This window comes from Hyperolius riggenbachi, chromosome 1, assembly GCF_040937935.1.
Source record: "Hyperolius riggenbachi isolate aHypRig1 chromosome 1, aHypRig1.pri, whole genome shotgun sequence".
NCBI classification, from domain to species: Eukaryota; Metazoa; Chordata; class Amphibia; order Anura; family Hyperoliidae; genus Hyperolius; species Hyperolius riggenbachi.
In genome coordinates this window covers 339,410,428-339,438,011 of record NC_090646.1, presented here as the reverse complement: position 1 = coordinate 339,438,011, position 27,584 = coordinate 339,410,428, and the positions used below count along the sequence as shown (strand labels likewise).

General features: G+C 43.2%; 1 protein-coding gene across 1 annotated transcript in view; it reads right to left on the bottom strand.

Annotated features, from left to right (window-relative positions):
• Positions 1-27,584, bottom strand: part of STK11 (serine/threonine kinase 11) — an 83,900-nt gene that overhangs the window by 41,630 nt on the left and 14,686 nt on the right. Inside the window, exons 2-6 of the mRNA XM_068233988.1 lie at positions 21,214-21,297; positions 11,471-11,560; positions 10,719-10,851; positions 10,489-10,625; positions 9,474-9,601 (exon numbers count right to left, since the gene is read on the bottom strand). Of these exons, the coding sequence (XP_068090089.1) occupies positions 9,474-9,601; positions 10,489-10,625; positions 10,719-10,851; positions 11,471-11,560; positions 21,214-21,297 (572 nt within the window). The remainder of the gene's footprint in view (positions 1-9,473; positions 9,602-10,488; positions 10,626-10,718; positions 10,852-11,470; positions 11,561-21,213; positions 21,298-27,584) is intronic.

Here is a 27,584-nt window from a genome sequence, read left to right as displayed (position 1 = left end):
TCACTCTCCTGTAGTTCAATACACTTTCCAGAAAACTGTAAACTATTACCTCCAAAGGTCTGACTGACAGAAGGGTGGGGAGCAGACACCCAAAATATATTGATGTTAAAAACTTTAAAACAATGCGTAAACAAGAGGTAATCGCTTACCTCTCCAAAAGATACAGACACCAGTTCAAACTTCAACTGGAAAAAAAATTGAATAAATATTTTTCCAGTCGATCTGGTGTCTGTATATTCACTACTGCTCTTCAAATTACAGGTAAAATATTCCCCACTTATAATCATATCACGGTACTTTGGTGCAGGTTTAACATTGGGCCCCCTCAAGAGCTCTATAAATATATAACAATTGATATGGAGCATCAAAACCTTCCAAGGACAGCTGCAGTGTCAGAGAGGTGTAAGAAGGGGAGGAGAACAGTCTATTATAGTTACAACTAATCAAAGCACATACAGAGGCGATCATTACTGGCATAGCACCAATAAGAAGCTAATAAATCAATTGAAGGAGGGCCCTTAGCGGGCCCCTTTGGTCCAGGGGCCCTGGTGCGGTTGCTACCTCTACATCCCCTATTGCTACACCACTGGTAGCTAATAATATTTCACATAAAGATTTCATGATCTACTGTAATACTTTGGCGTTTTTATGTATTGAAGTTGTGGAGAAGAGCGGCTCAATGATGCCTAGAATTGTTCCTGTGCAAAACAAATTGAGGCAAAGACAATCAGGGTTTCCACTGCCCTATGTCTTAGTATTTAACATTTATATTACCAATATTAATTCCACTTATGTGGTAATACTGTATGTAGGTGTAGGCTTTATAGGTCAGCCTGTGATGTCCATAAATTGCCACTAGAGGACACTGGATTCCCAAGAACTCCGTGCATGTGCAGCATTGTCAGGATCGGACTGTGTGATGCTGGCAAGTAGGTGACACGGAAGTGCATTTGGGTGCTGGAATGTCATTAAGAGATAGGCAGTTGCCCTCAATAAAGAGGTCTGAGATTCAGTCTATTCAATAAAAAGGTATGAACCAGATTATAATGGTCAAATTACTATAAAGTACAATGTGATTCTATTTACAAAATAATGTATTTTTGTTAAGGAGCAGAATAACGTGGACATTTTAAAAAAGATAAATGAAAAAACCCTGCACACAATTGTTTTCTGCTTGTAGTGATGTCCTGTGAAAACAGTGTTTTAAATGGAATCATCTTAAACGCAATAGGTTCCTTCTTAAATTGAAGTCAGAACAGGTCGATCTTTCAAATGGATTTTAGCCCGGTTCAATATAATAATTTTATTAGATCATAATTAAAAAGTATATTTATGATCTAAGACAAACTTAAGATTGTATATACACAGTTGAAAAAGGACATTATAGTAAATGCCATTTTGATTGTAAATACACCCAAACTGATCTTTGTACACTAGTTCCTATACAATATTGTATCACACTGTACAACACAATCATATTTATGATCAAAGACATGAAATGTTAAGATTGTATACTGTATACACAGTGAAAATAGTTTCACAATGCAACTTTCTGTTTGCAGTGGTGGGTCGTACCGAGGTTTAATGGAAGTACCCCAGGGATCGCCTGTATTCATTTTACAGAATCCACAGGGAAATTGCAGTATCATTAAGCTCGGTTCCCACTTGCGCTGGATCATGTGTGGCCAGCGGGTGAAGAACACTCCAATGGTCCCGTGGTCTGGCTAGAGCCTGGGGCAGATGCGTTAGCCCCATAGGCTATATGGGGAACACATCTGCTCTTCCAGGATTATCACGGACTGCACAAAAGTGCGGTCCACTTACTGCAACCGATTCAATGGATCCGTTGCAGACTGACAAGTGTGAATGACTCCTATATATAAAATAGGAACCAATATCTGTCATTTTGCAAAGAGCGGAGAACAGAAAAAATGTCTGTTCTCGGCTCAAGTGGGAACACAGCCTTGCTAGGTATTGTAATGGCCTTGGCAACAAATCCTTTGAAGTGGTTGATCACAGTCCAAACAACTTCCTAGTGGAGTCTCCAAAGGAATATAAAAACAATACATTCCAGAAAAGGCAAACAGGAAGTACAGTTTGCAGATATAGCCTGATAACACAGGAGGCGCGTCTTCATGTTCCCTACATTCAGATTCCAAAAGAACAAAGTCTAGCTGTATGAATGCTGTAGGCAAGGGTATACTTCAGAAGGCTGTAACACTCAAAACAAACACAGGTATGCATCAGGGCCAAGTATTTCACAGAGTATAAATGTGGCCATACATCAGGCGACTAGGCGGCCAATCGACCATCCGATTTGATTATTATAATCGGAATATGATGGAAATCAGTGCCACCAAGTGCATGCCCGATCAACAATGTGACCGAAAATAACAGGCAGCGTGTGCGACGTCACACACATGCCCACGTGTACGCCGGCAGCCATGCGGGACGCGTATATGGAGCAAGGAGTGTGTCTGGGCCAGCGTTGAACAAACCACAGACGGGTAATGTATTGAGTACTGGGCACTAAGGGGGTCTCACCACACATTAGGGGGGACAGCAAGGCGGCAAATGCGGTGCACAAGGCCGATTCCGGATCAGTTTCAGCATGAAGCCAATTGGGAATTTGCCTGTAGTGTATTGGCAGCCGACAAATCTCTCTCTAATCAGATTCAATTAGAGAGAGATTTGTCTCTTGGTTGAATCTGCCCATTTTCGCTAAATGTATGGGCACCTTAAGTCAAGCAGCCTAAAATGGTCCAGATCTTCCCATAACAATATTTTAAAGAATGGGCTTGCTATGGTCCCACTAAGCCTCTGGACCTCAACTTACTCTGGGACTGGGATCACATGGGGCAGTCAAGTGAAAGTCATTACTATTGTAATATGATTATGTGGAGAAGTAGTTCTCTTTATATAATGGGTATATGTAGCTTGGCTATTTAGGAGTTGATAGTTCTTATGTTGTGTCTCCTTGATATTAGATGCCAGCAGCACTGGTGAGCTGCTGATTTATTGCTAATTTGACTGCCAGACGTACACAATGTGTTTTCAGTTTGTATGTTTGTGTTATTGCAAAAAAATCTTGTTTCAAAAATAAAAAAAATCTTAAAAAATAAAAATGGGTATGCTGTAGATGGAGACATACAGTGGAGGTAAAAATGTGTTCCACTTGGAATCACAAAGGTTGGATTTTAATATACAGCCAGTACAGCAGGGTTGTGGAGTCGGTACAAAAATCTTCCTACTACAACTCTGACTCCTCAGTTTATGAAATCACCGACTCCAACTCCGGGTACCCAAAATTGCTCCGACTCAACTCCACACCCCTGCAGCACAGAGAGAGGAGTAATGCTGCAACTAGTGCACACTGGATTTATTACGTATCAGGTTTGCAATAAAGCTGAACCCCACTGCTGTCTACACAGTAGTGCCAGCCATTTTATTTTACCTTCAGTAGTCTGCGGGTAGCTTCAGGCAGTTGCTGCATTTCAGAAGCTTTGTACAGTGTTACTCAAATGCTCACTACCTGCATATCCTGTCACTTGCTGACACATGCATACAGCGTTTCACACACGCTGCCATATTGCTAACAATGTCCAAAAACTGAAAGACGATAGATCCCTGGTAAATCAGCAGTGGTTAAACAAGCAATTTCTGCTTTGTCTTCATCTGTGTAAACTCAACCTAAAGCTTCAGTCTCATTACCATTCCCTTCCATTGCTATTTGATTCAGAACCAGGATCTAAAGGGTTGCCACATTACTGAGTTGTGATTGAGTATCTCAATATGGAGCATTCACAATGTAGCCACCCCAGACTAAGGGCATACAAACCAAGCAGTACTAGTGGTCGCATCTATAACTTTAAAGTGTAGCTGTAGGGATAAATATGGCCTTAGTTAGATACTAACCTCAGTAGAGGGAAGCCTCTGGATAAACCAGAAGCTTCCTCCATACTCCTCACCCCTGCCGATCCAGTGCTGAGACTCTCCGAACATACATACAAAAAAGGGCTCGTAGAATAGGTTTGCACAGTAGGGCTTCTGTCTGTGAATGACCGTGGCCATATGGCCGTCATGTAGTTGGTCAAGATGCCCTCTATAATGCATCTGTAGAAATTAACCAGCAACTTCTAGGGAAGGATAGCGCTCCTTAGCTTTCTCATTATTAAAAAAACTGAAATCAAGAAATCCCTGCTAACGTATTTGCTGAAAGCAAATTCCTCATTAAGAAAGAAAATGCTACCCCGATAATAAAATAATGGTTTATTCACGGGAAAAAAACAAAACAAAAACTATAGAGGTGGAGGAAGCAATACTCATGAGTAGGGATCAATATGAGAAATGTAATGTCACCTTGGTAAGATTGATAATGTATCAAACTTTTATGGAGTATAAACTATATGGATAAGTAATAAATATAACAGGGTGAACAAATACAGCACTTGTGAACCAAGGAATAGAACTTCAAAATCAAAAGATGTATAAGTTGCAAATGAAGTATATAATTCCAGTTTTTCCTTTATTTGAATAAATGAACACTGCCTTCAGAGCAAAATTCAAAGTTCAGCAAGATGGCCGCCAACCATGTGTCCTCTGGCTGGCAGCAGACCGTTCTCATATAGATGGAATTTGGAGGACTGAGGGAGGAGTCCCTCGCAACCACTTTTGAACAATGCACATCTTTGGGTGGAGCCTCAAGTACAGCCCAGGGGTTGGATAGGGGCGGTGAGCTCCCTGGATGGGTGCTCTATGCCCATCAAATATGACTTTTGTCATATCTCGGCTTCCGCTTTCCGCACACACATGACCATCACATATTCATATTTCTCAGGCTAGGCCAGTTCATATGATACCAAACTTGGGCATGTTTGCATGCCCAGTTAAAAAACAGTGGAATCCCCCCGAGTTCTAGTTATGCCAGTGGTCCCAATTTAATATCAAAATACTCACAAGATCCGGACCAGCAGAATTATATAACTTCCACATTTCTCACCTGAACGGTATTGCTTAACCACTTAACGACCGCCTAACGCCCATAGGCATCGGCGGGTCGTTAGTGGTATAGCATGGAAACGGCCTTTCCATGCTAGTTCACGGAGACTGTCTCCGTGAACAGTGTGCGAGCCGCCGATCGCGGCTCGCACGCATAATGTAAACATGCGGGGAAGAAATCCCCGCTGTTTACATCCCATGGCGCTGCTGCGCAGCAGCGCCGTGACATAGATCGGCGATCCCCAGCCTCTGATTGGCCGGGGATCGCCGGCATCTGATAGGCAGAAGCCTATCCTATCAGGCGCAGGACTGATATCCGTCCTGCGCCGCTCACAGGGTAAGAGAGAGGGAAGGAAAGCCGGTGAGGGCGGAAAGCGCTGCGGAGGGGGGCTTTGAAGAAGCCCCCCCCCCCGGAAAGTGCGGGTAGTCGGCGGCGATCAGACCCCCCCAGCAAAAGGGGGGGGGGGGAAGTCTGATCGCCCTGGCTATTTCCTGATCGGTGCTGCGGGCTGGAGAGTCCATGCAGCACCGATCAGCAGAAAATCCCGTGGTCCTTAAGTGGTTAAACATGCTAAAAATCCTAAACTCCATGCTTTCTTATTCTGTCTATATGGCTCCAGCCAGTCTGTGGGAAGCAGTGCTTTGAATAGACTCAACATTTGGTGAGCCTATTGACATCTATCTGAGGTAATGAAAAGTAAACACTAGCCTCCTGAACACAGGAGTTTGTTCCTGTTCATTAGTAAATCAAAAGAGCCACCCTGCAATTAAGCTGATGCTATCTCTCTGCTGAGAAAAGACTGTAGATGCTCCTACACAATCAATCCAGATATAGCACATCACTGGCAATCGGTGCAATTTTATTTGCATCGGAAGTTCTTTAAACTCCCTTCTTGTCCTTTCAGACAAGCACCGACTGTTGGGCCCCAATTTACACTCATGGGCCCGTATGCAAGTTACCTTTTCTCCTAGGAGATACATTTTAAATTCTATTTAAAATACATTTTCAGCTCTTTGCATTTGAAAAAGTATCAAAAAGTTACTGAAAGTACTATCGCAATTTTTTTTTTTTATACTTTCTTGCTAGCTGGTGGCTTAAAAAGGCATTTTATTGACAAGGTGTGAAAATATCACCTAGGAGAAAACACAGGAGAAAAATGTAACTGCATATAGGCCATGGTTTTGAAAACACCTGAAAAAAAACACACATAGCAGATGGGACACAGAGGCATGTTGCCTGCTCCATTACATGCCTCTGTGTCCCCCCAACTCCACCCTCTGCCCCCCCCCCTCCCCAGAAGCTAGAGACAAGCAGTTTGTTGGCAGCTTACAGGGGGAAGGGGCAAGTCCTTTAAAACACCCACTCTAGCATTAAGAACGCCCTTTCCCCACATCTAATTGGGCAGCTCTGCCTCTGCCACACAGAGCCAGAGCTGCAGCGTCGTGACTCCAGGGGTCGTGGCCATGTTTTTTTCCTTTTCCAACAAAAAGTCGGTGATTGTGGGACGTAGGAGACGTAGGGACGTAGGAGCAGCAGTAATTGATGCTACCTGATCCGGCTAGCACCCCCTGATCCGTTAGCATGTTTTTTTGTTTTTTTTTAAATCAGCGTCCACCTCAGTTTTACTTTAAGTGGTGCCAGCTCTGGCACGGACTCAACCAGGAAAAAAGCACTATATACTGTAAATCTTCTGTGTCGTGTCTTGTCTATTCCTACAACTTTTGACTACTACCAGATCAAAGTATCACGACATTCACCTGAATTAATTATAATTTCGTCAAATAAATATTAGTCAAAATAAACACCTGATTAGCAACATGCATGACACTATGGAGTGTGAAGTCCATAGCTACATTCATCTTAACCCTTTCAGGATCGGCTGCCTAACCCCCCTTAAGGACCAGGCACTTTTGTATGGAGGGGGGCACATTTGGGGGGTCAGGCAGCCAGATCCTGTTGCTGGGCTGTGACCCCCCTGCGTGGCCAGGTGCCGCCCCCCCCCCCCCCCCCCCCCCCGTATTGCTGGCAGCCTTTACTCACCTCCAGCGATGAGCCGTTGCGGACGTCCCCGCTCATACTGACGCTAAGTCCCGGGACGTCATCAAGCCGCAGCCCGGGACTTGCGTCACAACGAGCAGAGATGCCGGCAAGAGCGGTGGGGAATGCCGATCGTCGCAGGAACGGCAGGAAGGTGAGTGGATCCTCTTCTCACCTCCCCCCCCCAGCGGATCGTAGTGATCAGTTTGACAGCTGCGGCAGTGGGGGGGGGGGGCCCCACTGCCGCAGCTGTCAAACTGATCACTACGATCCGCTGGCGATCATAGTGATCACATGATCAGCAGCCATAGGCGATCATATGACAGCTTAATCTCCCCTCTCGGGTGCGCACAATCACGTGGGGAGTGAAAATGGTGGGCAGCGTAGATCCTACGCCGCATCAGGCTAGAACAGCCACAAGTGCGGCGCAGGATCTCATAGCGGCGGTCCCCAAAAGGTTAAAGTGTACTTGAGATGTGATTAATGTGTGTATCTATACTTACCTGGGACTTCCTCCAGCTCCATGGGGTGCGTGTGTTCCCTCACCATCATCTCCATTACTAGTTATACCCTCCAGTAATCTGGCCAGTTGTGTGCTTCTGCATATGTGTGGTCCTGCCGCACACGCTGCACTCCTGTACCCGGGAGCATTATGTGCCTGTGCAGAATTACTGTGCATAACTACTGCGCAGGCACAGAAAGTTCCTGGCTGCATAGCAAAAGAAAAAGAAGCTCCAGGTAAGTATAAACACACACATCTCAGATTTCCTTTAAGATGTTCATCTTCTTAGATCTTAATGTATGAATTAAAATCTAAATTAATACTTCAATTATTTCATCATCATATCTACTGGAATAAAGAAAAATGTAAATGTTTTCCTTTTTATTTTCTTAAAAATGCAGATCTCAAGTGTTTACATGTTGTACAAATAGCTGTAAGAAACACACATCTAAATGTATTCGGATACTAATTACTAGTAACTGCACGTCTGTAAACCATTTATAATAACAGTCTTTTTATTCTTTACTTGGTAGAGGAGCAATTACTACTTAATCTTATGTGACCATTTGTATTTCTTTGCAAACTCTTAATAAACATTATTTAAGCCCACTTCCCCCCCCCCCCCCCCCCCATCGTCCTAAAAAAAAAAAAAAGTCAAAACCCACCGATAGTCCGACCCCCAATGTATCTGAAGTGCACTGTCCACATTGAGCCTGAGCCTGGAGCTATAGCGGCCAGTTCAGAAGGTGAAGGGGAGACACGATCATGCAAGCATAAGAGGACACGTAGCTATGCATTCGTCAGCATGCTCCAACACGCACTCTGCATAAGAGGTCCCTGGACATATAGATCAACCACAGATAAGCCGACACCCCACATTATGCCCAAGTGTAAAAAAGTCAGCTTATCCACCATGATATATGGACCTTTATGTCACAAAAATGGCTTAACTAATGCTATATACTGATTCAGCATTCTTGAACTTTTGTCACCCTCTTAAAGGGGAACTTCAGCCTAAACAAACATACTGTCATTAAGTTACATTAGTTATGTTAATTAGAATAGATAGGTAATATAATTTTTTTCCCTCCCTGTTTTAAAACAACAGGCAAATGTTTGTGATTCATGGGGGCTGCCATCTTTGTCATGGGGGCAGCCATCTTTTTGGTTGAAAGGAGGTGACAAGGAGCAGGAGACAGTTCCAACTGTCCTGAGTCCTGATAACTCCTCCCAGCTGCACACGCTAGGCTTTAAATGTCAAATTCAAAATGTAAAAAAAAAAAAATTGCACCAAAACAGCAGAACGAGAGCAACAACATCAGAAATCCCATCATGCTTTGCACAGCATCAGGGGAAAAAAGCCCGGGCAGTTTTCTGCTGTGCAGCTTAAAATGAGGCTTGGATAAGAGAAACAAAGTTCTGATGCTGTGAAACTGTTAAAGAAACACCAAGCCTTTTCAGTGCTGCTGAGTCGATTTTTAGTCCGGAGGTTCACTTTAATGCCAACATGTGGCTGGGTCAGGCAGTTTCCTCTTTAATTGCATAGAAACAAGAAGCAGTGTCAAGGGCACCAAAATGCCCCCAAAACACTGACTACCATTTTAGAACAGACCCTTAAACCCCACCTCTTCAAAAGTGCCTTTCCCTCTCCATCCTAACCCTGCATTATCACACACCACTGTCCCATTTCCCATACCTATTTACCTCAACTTTTCAACTATAGGCTGAATTAGGCAGGATAACTATCACCTCCTGTATCGTCGTCGTTTGCACCTTTTTATGTACACAAGATTGTAATTTTAACTATTTTGTATCTTTGTTGTCCAATGCTACATAACAGGTAAGCACTTTAAAAATATAAGAATTGATTCTGGAGTTCTGCTTTAAATTTCTCTACTATATTTCATTAAAGAATCTTATATAGTAAAATCTCACCTCTCAGCAGGTCAGACAGCAGGGGCCCACATTCGTCAGGTACTGAGTAGTCTCCCTTTCCAATATTTTCAAACAGTTTGTATATATTGTCCCCCTCAAAGGGGTACAACCCAGTAGTGATATTATACCTGTGCAGAAAGACACAGACACCAATGACTTCAAACTTATTCACTGACAATTTCTTAAGTGACTGAAAAGAAACATACTAAAGCAGGGGTCTCAAACTCGCAGCCCGCGGGCCATTTGCGGCCCTCGGTACAATATTTTGTGGCCCTCACCAGCAAAAGAGACACGGAAGCAAATTATTTTACCTTATAGTTCGCTTCAGTGCTCCCAAGTAATCCGCCGCATCCCCGCCGCTAAACGAGGGCTGCAGAGCCCCCAAATCCCCCGGGCAAACATCCACGACTGCGCTGAGGGGCAGAGCTTCCAGCTGTAGCTATGCTCCTCCTGACGTCAATCGCCGCACGGATCGCCGCCTCTCCCCGCCACTCTCTGTGAAGGAAGAGTGAGAGGGGCGGGCAGAGGAGGCTATCTGCTGCGATTGACGTCAGGAGGGGCAAAGCTGAAGCTGAAAGCTCTGCCCCTTCCAGGAAATGCCGGCAGATTGCCACCCGGGTGATTTGGGGGCTCTGCAGGCCTCGTTTTGCGTCGGGGACACGGCGGATTACTGGTAATGGAAGCACTGAAGCGAACTATAAGGTAGGACACTTCATGTTCAGAAGAGATAATTAAAACTGTTAATGACATTTGAGGACTTTTTTTGTGAAATCCCTTATGCGGCCCAGCCTCATCCTGACTTTGCCTCCTGCTGCCCCCAGGTAAATTGAGTTTGAGACCCCTGTACTAAAGGAAGCCATGTTGAATATTTCAATTGATATTATTCAGCAGCTAAAACAAAGCTACACTTTCATAATCCCATATTAGGAGGCCACAGGGTGAAAATAAAAAAGTGCAGGTTTGAAAGGATTGACATCATGGAAGGCCCATAGGAAATGCACAAGGAAAGACTCACAAGGTCACGCCTGCTGACCAGATGTCCACTTTAAACCCTGAGAAGGTGTCGAGGCCATTTGCAATTTCTGGAGGCTGGAAAGCGGGAGATCCCTGGCTGGTCCTGCACGTGTCACCCTCAGCAAACGGGTGTAAGGCCTGTGGAGAGAAAGGAGGTGACCCCATAGTGCCTAACCCCAACTGTTGGAGTGGCTAATTTTCTGAGTGACCCCCTGATCTCTCACAACCTACCTCCGCAACACCAAGATCTGAGATTTTGAGCGTCCCATCTGTTGTAAGCAGCAAGTTCCCAGGTTTGATGTCTTTATGCACAATACCCTGACTATGAAGATACTCCAGACCATCCACTAGCTGGCAGAAATAACTGTAAACAAAGAAAAGCAAATGTATTGTTAGTTCTACAAAAAAAAATCAAGAAAGAAAAATAACTAAAAAAAGTTAAAGTGATGTAAATAGAACAGCAATGTGACTAGTAAATAGACCAAACATCTAATTATACACATTAAAAAAAAGAATATAAGGCAAAAAAGGCAGCAACGAATATATCAAGAATACAAGACCAGCTTGCACAAAAAAAGAGGTTTAGATTACACCACTTCTTGCCGCTGATCTCTGTCTTTCTGGAAGCTTCTGTATTCACAGCTAAACATTCTGCTGTAAAGTCAGAAGTGTCAGAAGATGGAAAGCAGCATGCAGCGCAACAGCAAGAAGCAACAACATAGGTGAGTTAACCCTCTCAGCCATGTCCCTGTACATCTTTAGTGCCTACGCACCTAGTCTGAAAGCAACTATGGTATAAACTATGATTTACTAACCCAACTTCTGCCTCCTAGGTGAAGCCAATAAACACATATTAAGAGAATGCTTTCCATTCATAAATAAAGACTATACATGCAGTACAACAACATTTTAAGAATCTTGGTCATAGTGCATCAAACTATTATGATCAGTAAAACTGCGCGGCAAAGAATCACAGAACTTACCCATGAGCTTGAAAGACGGGGAATCTTTTCTCCGGTACACTGTCCAGCATTTCCTGCATTCCACAAACACAATACTCCATAACCATATACGTAAATTCAACATTAAGGAGCGAAACAAAAGTATGTAAGGAAACAGCGTTTTGTGTAAGAACTGTAAAACCTTTTTTATGGCTATAATTTCCTACTTAAATAAGCGATTTGGTATGATCAAAAATGTATAACAACAACACAATTAACCAATGATATGGTCTATTCAATTACAGGCTTTGCTAGCCCAAGGGAATTCTAGTTCACTCTATGATGATGGAAGAATTACCAGTAACTTATCATCTAGCTTATACTCAATTCAAACCACATACTTTGAGGCAGCATTTTATTTTTGCCTATAGGCCTCAGAATTTGTTTTACAAAGACAATGCCGTTGCGTAATGTAAAACATGATGTATGAGATTCTTTATAGCATATACCTGTCACAAACCTGGACAACACAAATTGCCTGCAATGAAAAATCAGTAATCAAGATTACTTCAGAGATTCCGGTAAGCGCAAGGTGAGGTGAACTGTATTTCCAGAGATGGAAGTTGTTGAATCCACAATAAAGTGAAAGGGATGAACTAAAGGCTGTTATGTCCTAAAATACCAAAACTCTCCTTCCACCCACATAAAAAGGTTTTTCAATGAATTGTGGTTTTTCCCTTGTTGAGAAATGAACACGTGTGTGTGTGTGTGTGTGTGTGTGTGTGTGTGTGTGTGTGTGTGTGTGTGTGTGTGTGTGTGTGTGTGTGTGTGTGTGTGTGTGTGTGTGTGTGTGTGTGTGTGTGTGTGTGTGTGTGTGTGTGTGTGTGTGTGTGTGTGTGTGTGTGTGTGTGTGTGTGTGTGTGTGTGTGTGTGTGTGTGTGTGTGTGTTGGTTCACGCTTGCATCCATTAAAAATGAGGGCTGTTTTTTGTTGAACGGTGTTTCATTTTCAATCTGCATTTTCCATGCAAGTCATCCACAGCAGCTGACTGTGGGCAATGGGAATCGCACCCAGCGTGCAATGTTAAGTTGCAAGCAGCAAGTTGTTTTCCCCGCATGCAGACATGAATTAATGTGAACTAGTCAATTTATTTAACAGGAGCTGTCACATCTGGTACGATTCTACATGCAGGGAAACCGCATGTGACTACCTTAAAGCCGAACTGAAAGGTCTTTAAAGGGAAGGTTCAGGGACTATCTTAAAAAAATAAAAATCCCCATCCACTTACCTGGGGCTTCCTCCAGCCCGTGGCAGGCAGGAGGTGCCCTCGGCGCCCCGCTCCGCAGGCTCCCGGTGGTCTCCGGTGGTGCGCCCGACCTGGCCAGGCCGGCGACTCAGAACTACTGAGCCTGCGCAGTACAGCCCGGAGGACGTCCGATGACGTCAGTGCGCCGCCGTGAGGCGCATTTTGGAGCGCACAAGAAGCCCGACCTGGCCGCCGGCCTGGTCGGGTCGGCCACCGGAAACCACCGGGAGCCTCCGGAGCGGCGGCGAGGGCACATCCTGCCTGCCACGGGCTGGAGGAAGACCCAGGTAAGTGGATGGGGATTTTTTTAGTGTGTGTGTGTGTGTGTGTGTGTGTGTGTGTGTGTGTGTGTGTGTGTGTGTGTGTGTGTGTGTGTGTGTGTGTGTGTGTGTGTGTGTGTGTGTGTGTGTGTGTGTGTGTGTGTGTGTGTGTGTGTGTGTGTGTGTGTGTGTGTGTGTGTGTGTGTGTGTGTGTGTGTGTGTGTGTTCAGAACTTCATATCTGCTCTAAGATTAGGGACAGTATAAAAACAATCAGGGAAAAAAATCTTTACTACAATGTACAGAAATTTAAATAAAAGCCCTAAAAGCTTATTGGATGAACTTTTAGGGACCAAACGAAGGGTTAAAGCATCTGTCTTTCCTGTACAGCTTAAGCCCCATTCACACACTCAACAGCGGTCTTTTAGGGCTGGTTCAGACGGGCGTTTTGTGGCGTTTAACGCAGTGTTTCAGACGCAGCGTTTTTTGGGATCTACTGCCATCCCATGCAAGTGAATGGGAGCGTTTAGAGCTGGCTTTTGCAGGCTTTCATGAAAGCCTGGCAGTAGATCCCAGCGTTGCGTCTAGTCTCAAAAGCAACATGCTGCTTTCAGAGGCAGTAAACGCGAGGAAACAATAGCAGAGACCAGAACTGCTAGCCTTGAACGCTTTTCAAAAGCTTTCAAAAGCTAGCTTTTAAACGCTGGCGTTTAAACGCTGGCGTTTGAACGCAATGCCAAGCAAAAGCTCAGCAGACGCCCATGTGAACCAGCCCTTAGGCTCTTACAACTTTTTTTGTGAAACACCTAAAAAAAACAACCTCTTGCTATTGTTCAATCAGCTGATAAGACTGATAAGAAGTCAATTCACCATTTGGATTGACTTCTTATCAGTTGCTTGAACAACAGCAAAAGATTTATTTTAGGCGTTTCACAAGAAAAATTGTGAGAGCCTAAAGCCGCATCTACACGCGTAGATGCTGCTCCGATCCTCCTTATCAATCGAACCGCTGATGCGGCTCGATTGATAAGATCCGACAGGATGGATCTTGCTTCCGCCGATTCCCTGCTCGACAATGGCAGGGAATAGAGCGGAAGATAAGCGGCGCCGGCGGGGACGAGCGGGGAATCGAATCCGGCGCACGCACGGCGAGCGGGGACGTGGCGGGCACGCGGAAGAGGCAATCCGGCGGCTAATCGAGCCTCCGGATCGGAGCCGCATCTACGCATGTAGATGCGGCTTAAAAGACCGCTGTTGAGTGTGTGTATGGGGCTTAACATGAGGCACTGTGTGTCATGCCTACAGATAACACACTCCCACAGATAACTACACTCAACTTATCTAAATAAACAAACACAGCTCAGTGCAGCCGATTTCTACAGCATTTCTATGTGGAATTAACACTTTTCATTCTGTTCTTTGCAAGAGCTCAGGTCCACAACAACAACAACAACAACAACAAATAACATTTGTAAAGCGCTTTTCTCCCGTGGGACTCAAAGCGCATAAGCATGGCTCCGACCATCGTGGTACAGAGGAAGAATTTTATAAATCTGAAAATGCCAGGCTAAACAGGTGGCTTTTCAGTCTGGATTTGAATAGCTCCAGGGATGGTGCTGTCTTTACTGGGTGTGGTAGGGAGTTCCAAAGAGTAGGGGCAGCATGACAGAAGGCTCTGTCTCCAGATTTTTTGAGGTGCACTCTAGGAGTGACCAAGTTTATAGAACTTGCTGATCTGAGGTTGTGAGAGGTGTGGTGCAGCTTCAGCAAGTCCTTCATGTATCCAGGGCCCAGATTGTGCAGGGATTTGAATGTCAGCAGTCCAATCTTGAAGAGTATTCTCCATTCTACTGGTAGCCAGTGCAGTGAGCGAAGGATCGTTGTAATGTGACAGTAGCGAGGCTGGTTTGTTAGCAATCTGGCAGCAGCATTCTGCACTAATTGCAGGCGACGCATGTCCTTTTTGGGGAGGCCAGCATAAAGGGCATTGCAGTAGTCCAGCCGTGATGTGATGAAGGCGTGGACTAGGGTTGGGAGATCCTCTGGGGGAATCAGATGTTTAATCTTTGCAATGTTCTTCAGATGAAAGTAGGAAGATTTGACTACAGATGAAATTTGGTTTCTGAAACTCAATTCCCCATCGATTAGTACGCCAAGGCTGCGCACAAGGTTGGAGCTGTTTATGTCTGAATTCCCAATCCTAATTGGTGTTGCTTTAGGATAGAGCTGTTTTGATGGCGGGCACTGGCTTTGGACAAACAGGACCTCAGTTTTGTCAGGAACAAGGAACTTATCCAATCACAGTTGCTTTTGCCTACTTTTGAGGATTTCATGGAAATGTGACATTGTACAGTCCCTACACTCACATTAATCCTGCAGTGTCAAGGGGAGTAGAACAGTCGACTCGTTCAGTGCTTGTTTATTAAGACGTTGCATGCTTATCAAGTTAAGTTAAAGTGGACCTGAAATCTTGTACAGGACAGAAGGAAAGTAAGTAGATTTCATTTTTGTTTAATAGCTCTGACCTTCCCTTTATCATCCTGTGTTTACCAAGTAGCTCTCTGCTGTGGCAGTCAGCTGATAGCTCGGATGTGTCCTTTAACAATATGTCTGCTTTTATGAAAGACACAATGAAGATTTATTGCAGGATATGTATCAGCTGTAACAAAGAAATGTTTTTCTGTAAATGTTATTATGCTGTTGCTTATCTTTTAGATCAGAGAGGACGTAAAAGCTGCACAACAGCATAATAACCTTTAAATAAAGAAAAATGTCTGTTACAGCTGTAACCTAAAAGTATTTGTAAGTAAAGTATGCAAAAGGATAGAAACACAATATATGTGAATATGGTGTGCGTGTATATATACATACTTAAAATAATACAGAGATAATAGATAATATATGGTAAATGCAATTTTGTGAATAAACCAGTAACCATATAAGTTTAATTGGGATATAATGAAGGATTTGGCATCAAGAAAATTGACTTCACAAGATGCGCATTGAAGTGCTATAGTGGAATTATAGCCACAAATCACTCCGAGTGCCTAGACAATCCAACTTGCATGTGCTTTAAGCCCAATCTACACGATACGATTCTTTGTGTGATTCGATTGCGATTCTATTTACGATCCGATTAAATCCGACAAGTCCAATCGGGATTTGATTCAATTCGATTTGCCATTGTATTGCAATGACAAATCTAACTGAATCGAATCCCGATCGGACGTCGGATTTAATCGGATCGTAAATAGAATCGTAATCGAATCACACAAAGAATCGTATCGTGTAAATTGGGCATAAGCCTTGAACCAACGAGTTAAAGCATGGTCACACTGAGGAAGGTGGAAGGGCCATGATTACAGAAATCTGACACGGCTCACAAATCGGAACCTGCTGGTGCACAAAGAAGGTGGTTTCTACTAAGCACAGCACAAATTAATAAGAAAGGCTGTGGGAACTGCAGGCCATGTGCCATCCTCTCCCACTACTGGTTGATGCGTTTCCTGTTGATTATGTAGTGCCTACAGTGGCTTATGGGAAGTGGCATGGCTGGATCTCCTAGGCTTTCTCAATTTAGGCAGGGATCTGTGGGAGTGGAGTTTAGTATGCCTTACCAGGGTTTCAAGAAACTGCCTGGATACTTACACTCTACATGTGAGCTGAGATCATAGCTGTGCAAACTGGCTTTTTTCAGTCATTCTCATGCCTTTTGAAAAGACTCCCTCACCCAATTTGACCAATACCTGGCTGGATTAGATACCTGCAATGGCTATGGGCAACTTGAGGCTAGTTAAGTTGGTCATAGACAGGCCATTTTTAATCTATTACCATTCACAATCAATATTGACTGACTTATGGCATACTGACTACTGATGAGAGAATGCCAGAAAATGTCCAAAAATGATGAAATCGCACAGTTGTCAGGTTAGTAATTTTCCCTCCAAATCAAGCACTGTCAATCATATTAGTGATCAGGTGGAACATTACAGCCAGAAAGTTTGTATCTGCTATCTATAGCAGGGCTGTGGAGTCGGAGTCGAGGAGTCAGAGTAATTTTTGTTACCTGGAGTCGGTGGTTTCAATAAACCGAGGAGTCGGCGTCGGATGATTTTTTACCCAATTCCATAGCCTTTATAAAAATTAGACCGAGGAGTCGAAGTCGAGGAGTCAGAGTAATTTTGGGTACCTGGAGTCAATGGTTTCATAAACTGAGGCATCACAGTCGGATAATTTTTGTACCGACTCCACAGCCCTGGTCTATAAGGATAATTATTGTAGCCAAGCACTGTACAGTATTTTAGCCTGATTAGACATTCATTCAGATAAAACATCCACTTGATCGTATATTGAAGCACACTTTAAACATTTGCAATCAATATATTATGCTTTTTTTTATCAATACTAACATCGATTGAAAGATTGCTCGGCAATGTTGGATCTTTTTTTGTCAATCGTAAAACCAGTGATAAAGTAACAGTTCATACATTTTTCACAAATTCGATATAAGACCCATCACTTTACACAGAAACTGCCACACTGTATTTAAAATTTAATGGGGGGGGGTTCTGGTGGACACCCTAGAACTGATGTTACATGTGTATTGTGGGATACCCAAGCCAGTGGATGATGGGTTTGGAGTAGACCGGGTGGCAGCTCCAACCAGCTAACAGCTGTCTCGCTTAAAAAGAATGCTTGCTCACAGCTTTTGGATGGTAAGGGCATAGACGCCATGCTTCTGATTGTGTGCTACAAATGTGCATATACAGTAGACTTATATGACAAATCACAATGAGAGATTGGGAGGGTGCACACATTTAGAGAGAGGGAAAAAAATGGAAGCATGGGCACTATCTCTTAAAGGGAATCAGAAGTGAAAATAAACTTATGATATAATGCATTGTATGTGTAGTACAGCTAAGAAATAGAACATTAATAGCACAGATATGAGTCCCATATTATTTCCAGTGCAGGAAGCATTAAGAAGCTTGACTTGTTATCTATGCAAAAGAGCTTCTCTGAGCTCTCTCACTAATTTAAGGTGGCTATACATCTAGCAATTTGGCTGTACGACTGACCATTCGATTCAACCATTTTATATAAATGAGAGAGTATCGAGTGTCTTCCAGAATTCCCAATCAATGAAAAGTGACCGATTTCATGTCGAATCGACCAGCTTAGTCGATCGAGCAGGATGCAAGATCGGTTAATAGCACAGGAATTGGCTACTGTTCACATGTTATTTGATCGACTGTGAATTTAATTTTGTATTCAAAGCATGAAGACAAAACATTGGTCAGATTGAATGTGAAGGTGAATCTCATAGGATATAGTTTGTAGTGTGTGGGTCACTAGTTGACCGACTTTCGTTCAACCATACGGAAGTCGATTCCTTCATAAAGTCAATCGCTTTGTCAATTGAATTAGAATCGCTAGATGTATGGCTAGCTTAAAGAGAACCTGTACTGAGTAAAAATATTTAAAATAAACACGAGGTAACTTCAAATGAACATTGCATAGTTACCTTGCCATCAGTTCCTCTCAGAAGCTCACCATTTTCTTCTGACAATAATCCCTTCCAGTTCTGACAATATTTTGTCATATCAGTTGCTGTCAGTAAAATATCAGTTGCTGTCAGTTATAGAGAGAAAAACTGATGTACCAGGTAAAGTCCATGTTTCCCTATGGCTCAAGTGGGCGATGTTACAGTTTAACAGTGTGCTGACCAGAAAGCTGTTATGGGTAATGGCCATTTTCAAAATGGTGGACGGAAAATTCCCTTGATCACAGTGAACAAACAGGACGCGGGACAGGAGAAAGACACTGAGGAGTAGACTACATGAAAGGCAAGTATGACTTGTGTATGCTTATTTTGACTTTTAATTTTCAGTTCAGGTTTTCTTTAAGGCAGAGAGCAATGTTATTTTCTAGGGCACTTATACATCAAAGAAACAATAAAAGACAACTTCAGATAAGACTTTCCGGCAGAGAAGTTCAAAAGGTCATTAGCTCTGCTCTGTTTCACAGTTTGAAATGCAGAGTGTAGTTTGTAAACTGCAAATATTAGAAAATGATGCAATGTTAAAAAAAACAACAACTATATACGGTAACTCAAAATAAAACTATGTGACTTTTCTTTGCTACGAATGTTCTATTAGTTATCCGTACTACACATAATCATATATCATAAGATTTTTTTTTCTTCAGTGTCACTTTAAAGGAAGCCAGAAACTAGTAACAACAAAAGTTTTATACATACCTGGGGCTTCCTCCAGCCCCATCTGCACGGATCGCTCCCGGCGGCTGCCGAAGAGATACATAGAGAGTGCACGTCTCTTGCGCTGAGTGGCCGAGACTGACTGAAGTTACGGGACCCGGTACCGGAGCTGGAGAAGGCTGAGGACGGCGGCGTGGGAGCGATCTGTGCGGATGGGGCTGGAGGAAGCCCCAGGTATGTATAAATCTTTTGTTGTTATTCTTCTCTGGTACAGTTTAAAGGGAACCTAAACCGAGAGGGATATGGATGTTTCCTTTTAAACAATACCAGTTGCCTGGTAGTCCTGCTAATCTGTTTGCTGCAGTAGTGGCTGAATCACACACCTGAAACAAGCATGCAGCTAATCCAGTCTGACTTCAGTCAGAGAATCTGATCTGCATGCTTTTTCAGGGGCTGCGGCTAAAAGTATTAGAGACACAGGATCAGCATGAGAGTCAGGCAATTGGTAGTATTTTAAAAGGAAAAATACATATCCTTCTCAGTTTAGGTTCCTTTTAAATATATTGTCACTCTACCAGGAAATGACTGAAACAAGATAACATGGTACACATGTGCACAAGCCCAAAAAATAATGTGTACATACATACATACATACATACATACATATATACATACATACATACATACATACATACATACATACATCTGCTGTCTCGATAGAAATGTCAAAAAGCACCGGTACAAACACATATATAAAGCATAGATTCATTTCCTCCTCTCTTTCACGGCTTTCAATGATGCAGATTTGAAGCTCATGAGGGCCACATAAAATGGTATGGGGGGCAGGATTTGGCTCGTGGGCCTTGTTTTTGACAGGTGGTTTAATCAATCATAATCAAGGTGGGTGAGCAAAAGATTCCGGGCACCAACTGCAAGGAAGTAGTGCAACATCACCTTCATTCCATTCCCAACATAAATTGTAGTGTATGTGCCCGGAATCTTTTGCTCTCCTACCCTGAGTATCACTTCTACACATCTGAAGGCACAATCACCGCACCTGCTTCTCCCAACACTGCCTTGCAATCTAGTGCCAATCAAACCTCCTCACTGATTGTTTAATCAAGATATTTATTTCAATCATAATGCTAAGCAAATGACGAACAAAAAAACCCAATTCTTGTGTTAATAGCGTACTGTGGGGTTAGCACACTGTGTGGTTAGCTTTAGACAGGGTTCTCAAGAAACAAATGCTTACCAGCTATCTGATTTAGTACATCGATGTTTCAGTCTGCTGAGCATGCTAGGCAACCAATTACACTAGCATTGGCAAACCAAAACTTCAGATGTTAAAGTAGACCCAAATTAAAAATACAAGATTTCAGAAATGAAATCTGTTTTCTAAATTATAATAAATAGCAGCCTTTTTTCAACTGCATGATAAAATATTTTACATTTATTCCCTTCCTTTCATATTGCCGGGACAGAATCCGGCAAACTGGTGGAGTAGGAGGTGTCCGGCAAAGGAGGAATTGCTTATGGCTGCCACCTGTATAACCCTAGTTATGAAAAGAGAAGGGTGAAAAGCATGCACTGAAATGCTCATAGGCTTGAATCCGTGTTTATTTATCTTTGTATGTGTCAGAGTGGTACAACTAAATATTTTGAATAAAAAAAATGTTTGGTTTGGGTCTGCTTTAACATGTGTGAAAGGACAGTCATGTGAAAGATCTGCTTTTCCACTAGAAAGGGCATCAGTCAGATGCCTATGGATTTAGCAGATGGCTTATCACTAACTGGTCATGGGTGGGATGATGTTTAATAAGGCAGGTTAGAAGACTGTACAGATATACTGTGCCCCATAGAAATAAAGCGCTGGCAGCATCTGCTATAAAGGAACCCATATTACCATGACACAACTTGAGATCAGAAAAGTCTAAGCATGGACACATAATGTGTTTATATTTCAGAGCACTCTCCATGCCTGAATGGCTTTAAAAGGATATATTTTTTGCTTTTCTTCATTGTACAAAACATCCACTAGCTGGATCACATTACGGTGTCTTAAGCGTCGCAGAAGCTGAATTTCTCTGCAAGAAAAGGAAGAAAAAAACTGTGCAGTGAGACAACAACAAAACAAAAAAATATTTCAAGACAAGGTAACAGTTGACATGAAGATATTTAATATGAACTTCCTCTCCAGATGACTATCAATTAAGAAGTTGTTTTTTGTGTTAACTGTAGGAAATAATCCAGAGACTTCAGAAAACCACCGCAGCAATGAAAAAACAAGAAAATGTTTATTTTAATTTACTTTTACTTCAGGTTGGCTTTAAGCAGAAAAATGTATATCAACATTTAAAGTGGTATTCAACTCTGACATAAACTTCAATAAAATTGTGTTTTCCTACGTTTTATAACCCATACGGTTATCATATTTGCTTTTGTGCACAAGTATTATTAATTTAGAAATTACAAGTTCCCAAAGTACAGTTTATTTGCTCTGAAAGCCGCCATTGCATTGTATTGATAGCTACAGTATTTATATATTGTAATGTACCCAGTTATTATTCCTGAGCGGACTCTGATCTGCACAAGTTAGAAGGAGTGTCTGCACTACCAGGGAATGTTTGCAATCCTCTCTTGCTACAATGAAGTAAACACAAGATAATGTTATCATCAATTCGGATGCGGCTCTCACTGCAGGGTGCATTTCATTGAAAAAGTAAGTCCTGTATTTAACTGTTTGAATGCTGTTCTGCTAAAAAAAACAAATTGTGGTAGTAGTATAATATATGCTGTAAATAATGTTTTCGAGCAAAGAAGAAATGCTGGGTTTCATACCACTTTAACTGGTGAGCAAAGCAAAGATCTATCTCAGTATTATATTTTACTGATAGTGCCAACATGTTCCATGGCACTGTACAGAGTATAAAAAAACCAATAATGGGGATCATACATACATAGTTCAATGAGAACATCCAGCAACACAAATGCAAAATATACACAAAGTTTATGTGTGGTATGAAATCATCCAGTAATTACAGGTGCAGGTTTGACAGAACTAGTACAGGAGAAGTGATAAACAATTCGTAAAGGTAAGGTAAGGGTGTGTTGGCTCGGATAGGCACTCGGAACCAATACCCTGTTATAAAATACCGTTCTCTGAAAGATGTCTCACCCCAGCACGTTCAGAATATCCTCAACTTCGACGCATTAGCCAATCATTGCGTAAACCCAGACTCCATGGTCCTGATGTACAACCATGCAGTGTCATCTGCCTATGACGCACTTGCTCGAGTTCGCATTAAACGGTCTACACGACTTCACCATGCACAGTGGTTTGACACCTCACTAAAGGACCTAAAGAAAGAAGTGCGCAGGCTAGAAAGGAAATGGCGAAAATCTCAGAATTCAAAAGATAAACACACCTTTGTCTCTCACCTGGAAAGCTACCAAAATGCGATCACTAAGAAAAATCCTCCTACCTATCACAGGAGATCGCAAAGGCCGCCAACAGACCAGCCCAACTATTCCGCACAGTTGACAGACTATGTAACCCATCCTGTCTAAAGCCTACTATAACTCCCTCAAAGGAGCTATGTGAGAAATGTGCTTGCTACTTTGCTGACAAAGTATCCTCTATTCGGTCTTTCATTCAGTCCACAGCACCTAAGACTTATGTATACCCTGGAAATAGTTGCAAAAACAACCTAACACCCTGGACTGACTTCAAAAGTATTAGTGAGGAAGAGATCTCAGACATCCTCCGTCGCCTCCGCCAGACAACCTGCGACCTGGACCAACTAAACATATGCTGAAATGCCCTGACCTGCTTGGTCCAGCATGTCACAAAATAGTAAATTGCTCTCTGCAAGCAGGGAGGTTTCCTACCTCTCTGAGGCCTAGTGCACACCAGAGCGGTTCTGCTGCAGTTTGCGATCCACTTGCGGGTGCGGATCCGCTAGGGTAATGTATTTCAATGGGCTGGTGCACACCAGAGCGGGAGGCGTTTTGCAGAAACGCATACTCCCGGGCTGCTGCAGATTTTGGATTGCGGAGGCGTTTCTGCCTCAATGTTAAGTATAGGAAAAACGCAAAGTGCTCTGAAAAATGGCACTTCAGAGCGGTTTGCCAGGCGTTTTTTGTTACAGTAGCTGTTCAGTAACAGCTTTACTGTAATAATACATGAAATCTACTACACCAAAAACGCTTCACAAAACCGCAAAATGCTAGCTGAAACGCTACAGAAAAATAACAAAAAGCGTTTCAAAATCTGCTAGCATTTTGCGGATCTGCTAGCGTTTTTTGGTGTGCACCAGGCCTAAAAGAAGGAATCATCAAGCCCCTTCTTAAAAAACTTTCCATGGATCCAGATGCTATGAGCAGCTACAGACCTGTCTCCTACCTCCCCTTCTTAGGTAAAGTTATTGAAAAGGCTGTCTATCTGCAACTTGAAACCAGGCTGGGACAGAGGGGAATGCTCCATCCTAATCCTGTTTGATCTTTCAGCAGCTTTTGATACAGTTGACCATGAAATCCTGCTTAACAGACTGCAGGAGTACTGTGGCATCAGTGGATCAGTCCTCCAGTGGTTCAGATCATTCCTGACTGACAGAACACAGAGAGTATCCCTAGGACCTATAATGTCCAAACCTGCACCTCTACAATTCGGAGTACCACAAGGATCAATCCTATCCCCTCTGCTGTTTGCAATCTACATGTTGCCACTCGGTACACTTATCCAACGACACGGCCTGACGTACCACTGCTACGCCGATGACACACAGCTATACCTGTCCTTGAAACCTAGTGGAACAGACCCTACTCCAAAAATAAACTCTTGCTTAGCTGAGCTCCAGGCATGGATGAATGACAACTGGTTGAAACTGAATGCTGACAAAACTGAGGTCCTTTTTGTCCAAAGCCAGCGCTCGCCATCAAAACAGCTCTATCCTAAAGCAACACAAATCAGGATTGGGAATTCAGACATAAACAGCTCCAACCTTGTGCGCAGCCTTGGCATACTAATCGATAGATCTATATTTGTAGCTGAATAATATTAAATATTTTAGTGTCTCAGATATGAGGTTTTTATTTTTAGGCCGGGATCACACTTACTTCAGCGTTTTCCCGTGCAATTTCAGGTTTTCTGGTGGTCAGCTATGATTTTCTGTACTGCCACAAAATTCATTGTAGATGGAAACCCGTGCGTCATATGGGAAAAAGCAGAAAACCGTCCCGATTTTGAAAACGCAGGAAAATAATGTGCTAATGGAATGCAAATGAATGCAACAAAATTATGATTTTTCAGTGGGCCGTTGACTACAATGGTGCTCAGGGAGGTGTGCATGCAAATCTAGAAAGTGTGACCTCTGCCGTAAAGGACAACTAAAGTGAGAGATAAATAGAGGCTGCCATATTTATTCTTCTTTTAAGCAGTACCAGTTGCCTGGCAGGCCTACTGGTCTATTTGGCTGCAGTAGTGTCTGAATCATAATAGAAACAAGCAAGCAGATAATCTTGTCAGATCTGACAGTACTGTCAGAAACCGAAAGACAATAGAACTAATCCTGCCTGCCTTCACACTGGGTGGATTTCAGAAATTTGCAGGTGCTGCTCCAGGTGCTGGGTGGTGCCAGTAATCCTTTGCAAAACAGTGAAAGAAACAGGAGCGCTCCTTTGGTGCATTCACTTTTTACTTAAAACAGACACGCTTAATTGTTACACTTCCAGTGTGTGTATAGACATATGCGCTTCTCAGGCCTGCCAGCAGTCCTCTCATAACTCCTGTGCTTGGCCAGAGCAACAGGAGCGAGGTCAGCATGGAGCAGGGTGCGGTGCCGGGTCGCACTGGAGCCATCTGACGTCACAATGTGTTTCGGCGTTAACCACGACTTCGTCAGGACGAAGGCGTGGTTAACGCCGAAAAGCGTTGTGACGTCAGACGACTCCAGCGCAACCTGGCCCCACCCACCACTGACAACATCGCTCCTGTTGCTCCGGCAAGGCACAGGAGTTATGAGAGGACTGCTGGCAAGCCTGAGAAGCGCATATGTCTATACACACACTGTAAGTGTAACAATTAAGCGTGTCTGGTTTAAGTAAAAAGTTAATGCACCTAAGGAGCGCTCCTGTTTCTTTCACAGTAATGTCAGAAACCCCTGATCTGCTGCATGCTTGCTCAGTGTCTATGGCTAAAAGTATTAAGAGGCAGAGAATCAGCAGGACTGCCAGGCAACTGGTATTGCTTAAAAGGAAGTTAATATGGCAGCCTCCATAACCCTCCCACTTCAGTTGTCTTTTAAACTTTAAATGCAAATCAAAACTACTGGATATCAGGAAAGATAAGGATAGAATAAGGACTAAAAATATAATTTTTAACATATCAGTTTTTCTTTTTACTTCAATTTTGCATTAAGCAAGCTGAACACAAAAGAAACAACCTTTTGAAAGTGTTCCAGCTCTGGGTCCCTCTAAAAATATCCAGAGCAGCTGTTGAATATATGCCTTGTGGCTGTGCTCCCGTCAGTGTACAAACGTGGCCCTACTGCATGTGCGTCCGCACAGAGGATGCCCATTAGAATGAGGCCCTCTGTGCACAGCTTTTTCTTCCATGTACACGTGGCTTTGTTCTACTGGACCGACACAAACTACTACAAAGGGGTACCAGCCAAGGTGTTGGAAGAGGATCGGGGAAGCCTCTGGACCATGCACAGACTTCCCACTACTTAGGGAAGGCTCTGTTTAAAGTGCAACTGAGATGAACAGATGAAAAGGATTTTTACTTACCTGGGGCTTCCTCCAGTGCACAGCTCCCTCCCCATCCTCACAGACTCTTCGGTGGTGTCGGTGGTGTCGGGGGCCCCCCCCCACCCCCCTCATCCTACAAAGTGAATCAACCCCCAAGTCAGCTAATTGTACAAGCTGTTAGTCAGTATTTATCCTGTCTGGCTCTCAGGGAAATTGCTGATGTTGCTGAAACCCAAGAGAAGCTGAAGACGTGTCTGACACTTCCACTGACCGGCGGATCAACTGTATACACATCACCATGGCAACATGGCCCTCTGCTGCGCATGTGCACTGTCCCAGTTTGAAACATATTGTATGGCTCCCACGGAATTACATTTTAAAATATGTGACGTTTATGGCTCTCTCAGCCAAAAAGGTTCCTGACCCCTGTGGCAGAAGTTAAAGAGGAACTCCAGCCTAAACAAACATACGGTCATTAAGTTACATTAGTTATGTTAATTAAAATAGATAGGTTATATAATCTCTTACCCACCCTGTTTTAAAAGAACAGACAAATGTTTGATTTCATGATGGCAGCCATCTTTTTGGTTGAAAGGAGGTGACAGGGAGCATGAGACACAGTTCCAACTGTCCTGAGCACCTCTCCCAGTTGCTAGGCAACGTGAACAACAACATAGGAAATCCCATCATGCTCTGCACAGCATCAGGGGAAAAAAGCCCGGGCTTTTTTTCTTTGATGGGTGGAGCTTAGGTAAAAATGCAGCTAAAAATGATGCTTTGGTAAGAAAAACAAAGTTCTGATGCGGTGAAACTGTTAAAGAAACACCAAGCCTTTTCAGTTCTGCTGAGTAGATTTTTAGTCCGGAGGTTCACTTTAATTACAAACTCCTGCTCCGCTGGTACTTAGTCCCACAACGACTAGCCAAAATGAACAAAAATGCCTTGTCTAACTGTTTCGCAGAATGGAATAATTTGGGCACTTATGACCACATCTGGTGGAGATGTAGAAAAGTCCACCGCTTGTGGTTGAGAGTTAGCACTTGGGCGTCTTCCAACTGAACAGGACAACTGACGTGAGAAGACTATGGAGGCTACCATATTTATTCCCTGTTAACCAATACCAGTTGCCTGACAGCCCTTCTGATCTATTTGGTTGCAGTAGTGTCTGAATAACACCAGAAACAAGTATGCAGCTAATCTTGTCAGATCTGTTGCATGTTCAGGGTCTGTGGCTAAAAGTATAATGCTGGGCATACATGGTTCGTTTATGCGCCGGTATCGAGCCGGCGCGTCACCTCTTGTCTGTGGGTGCGCGCGGATCGATTCCCGCTTGTCCACGCGGGCGCTTCTTATCAGCGCTTCGTTTTTTTCTATTGTCCGTCCGCGGGGATCGAGCGCGGTATCGATCTGCCAGGTTGGATCTTATAAATCGAGCCATCAGCGGCTCGATTGATAAGAACTATCTAACCATGTATGCCCAGCATTAAAGGCAGAGGATCCACAGGACTGCCAGGCAACTGGTATTGTTTAATAGGAAATAAACATGGAACCCTTTATATACCTCTCACTTCAGTTGTCCTTTAATCAATAAACCCTTGCCTAAGAATCCCATTCATATACTATT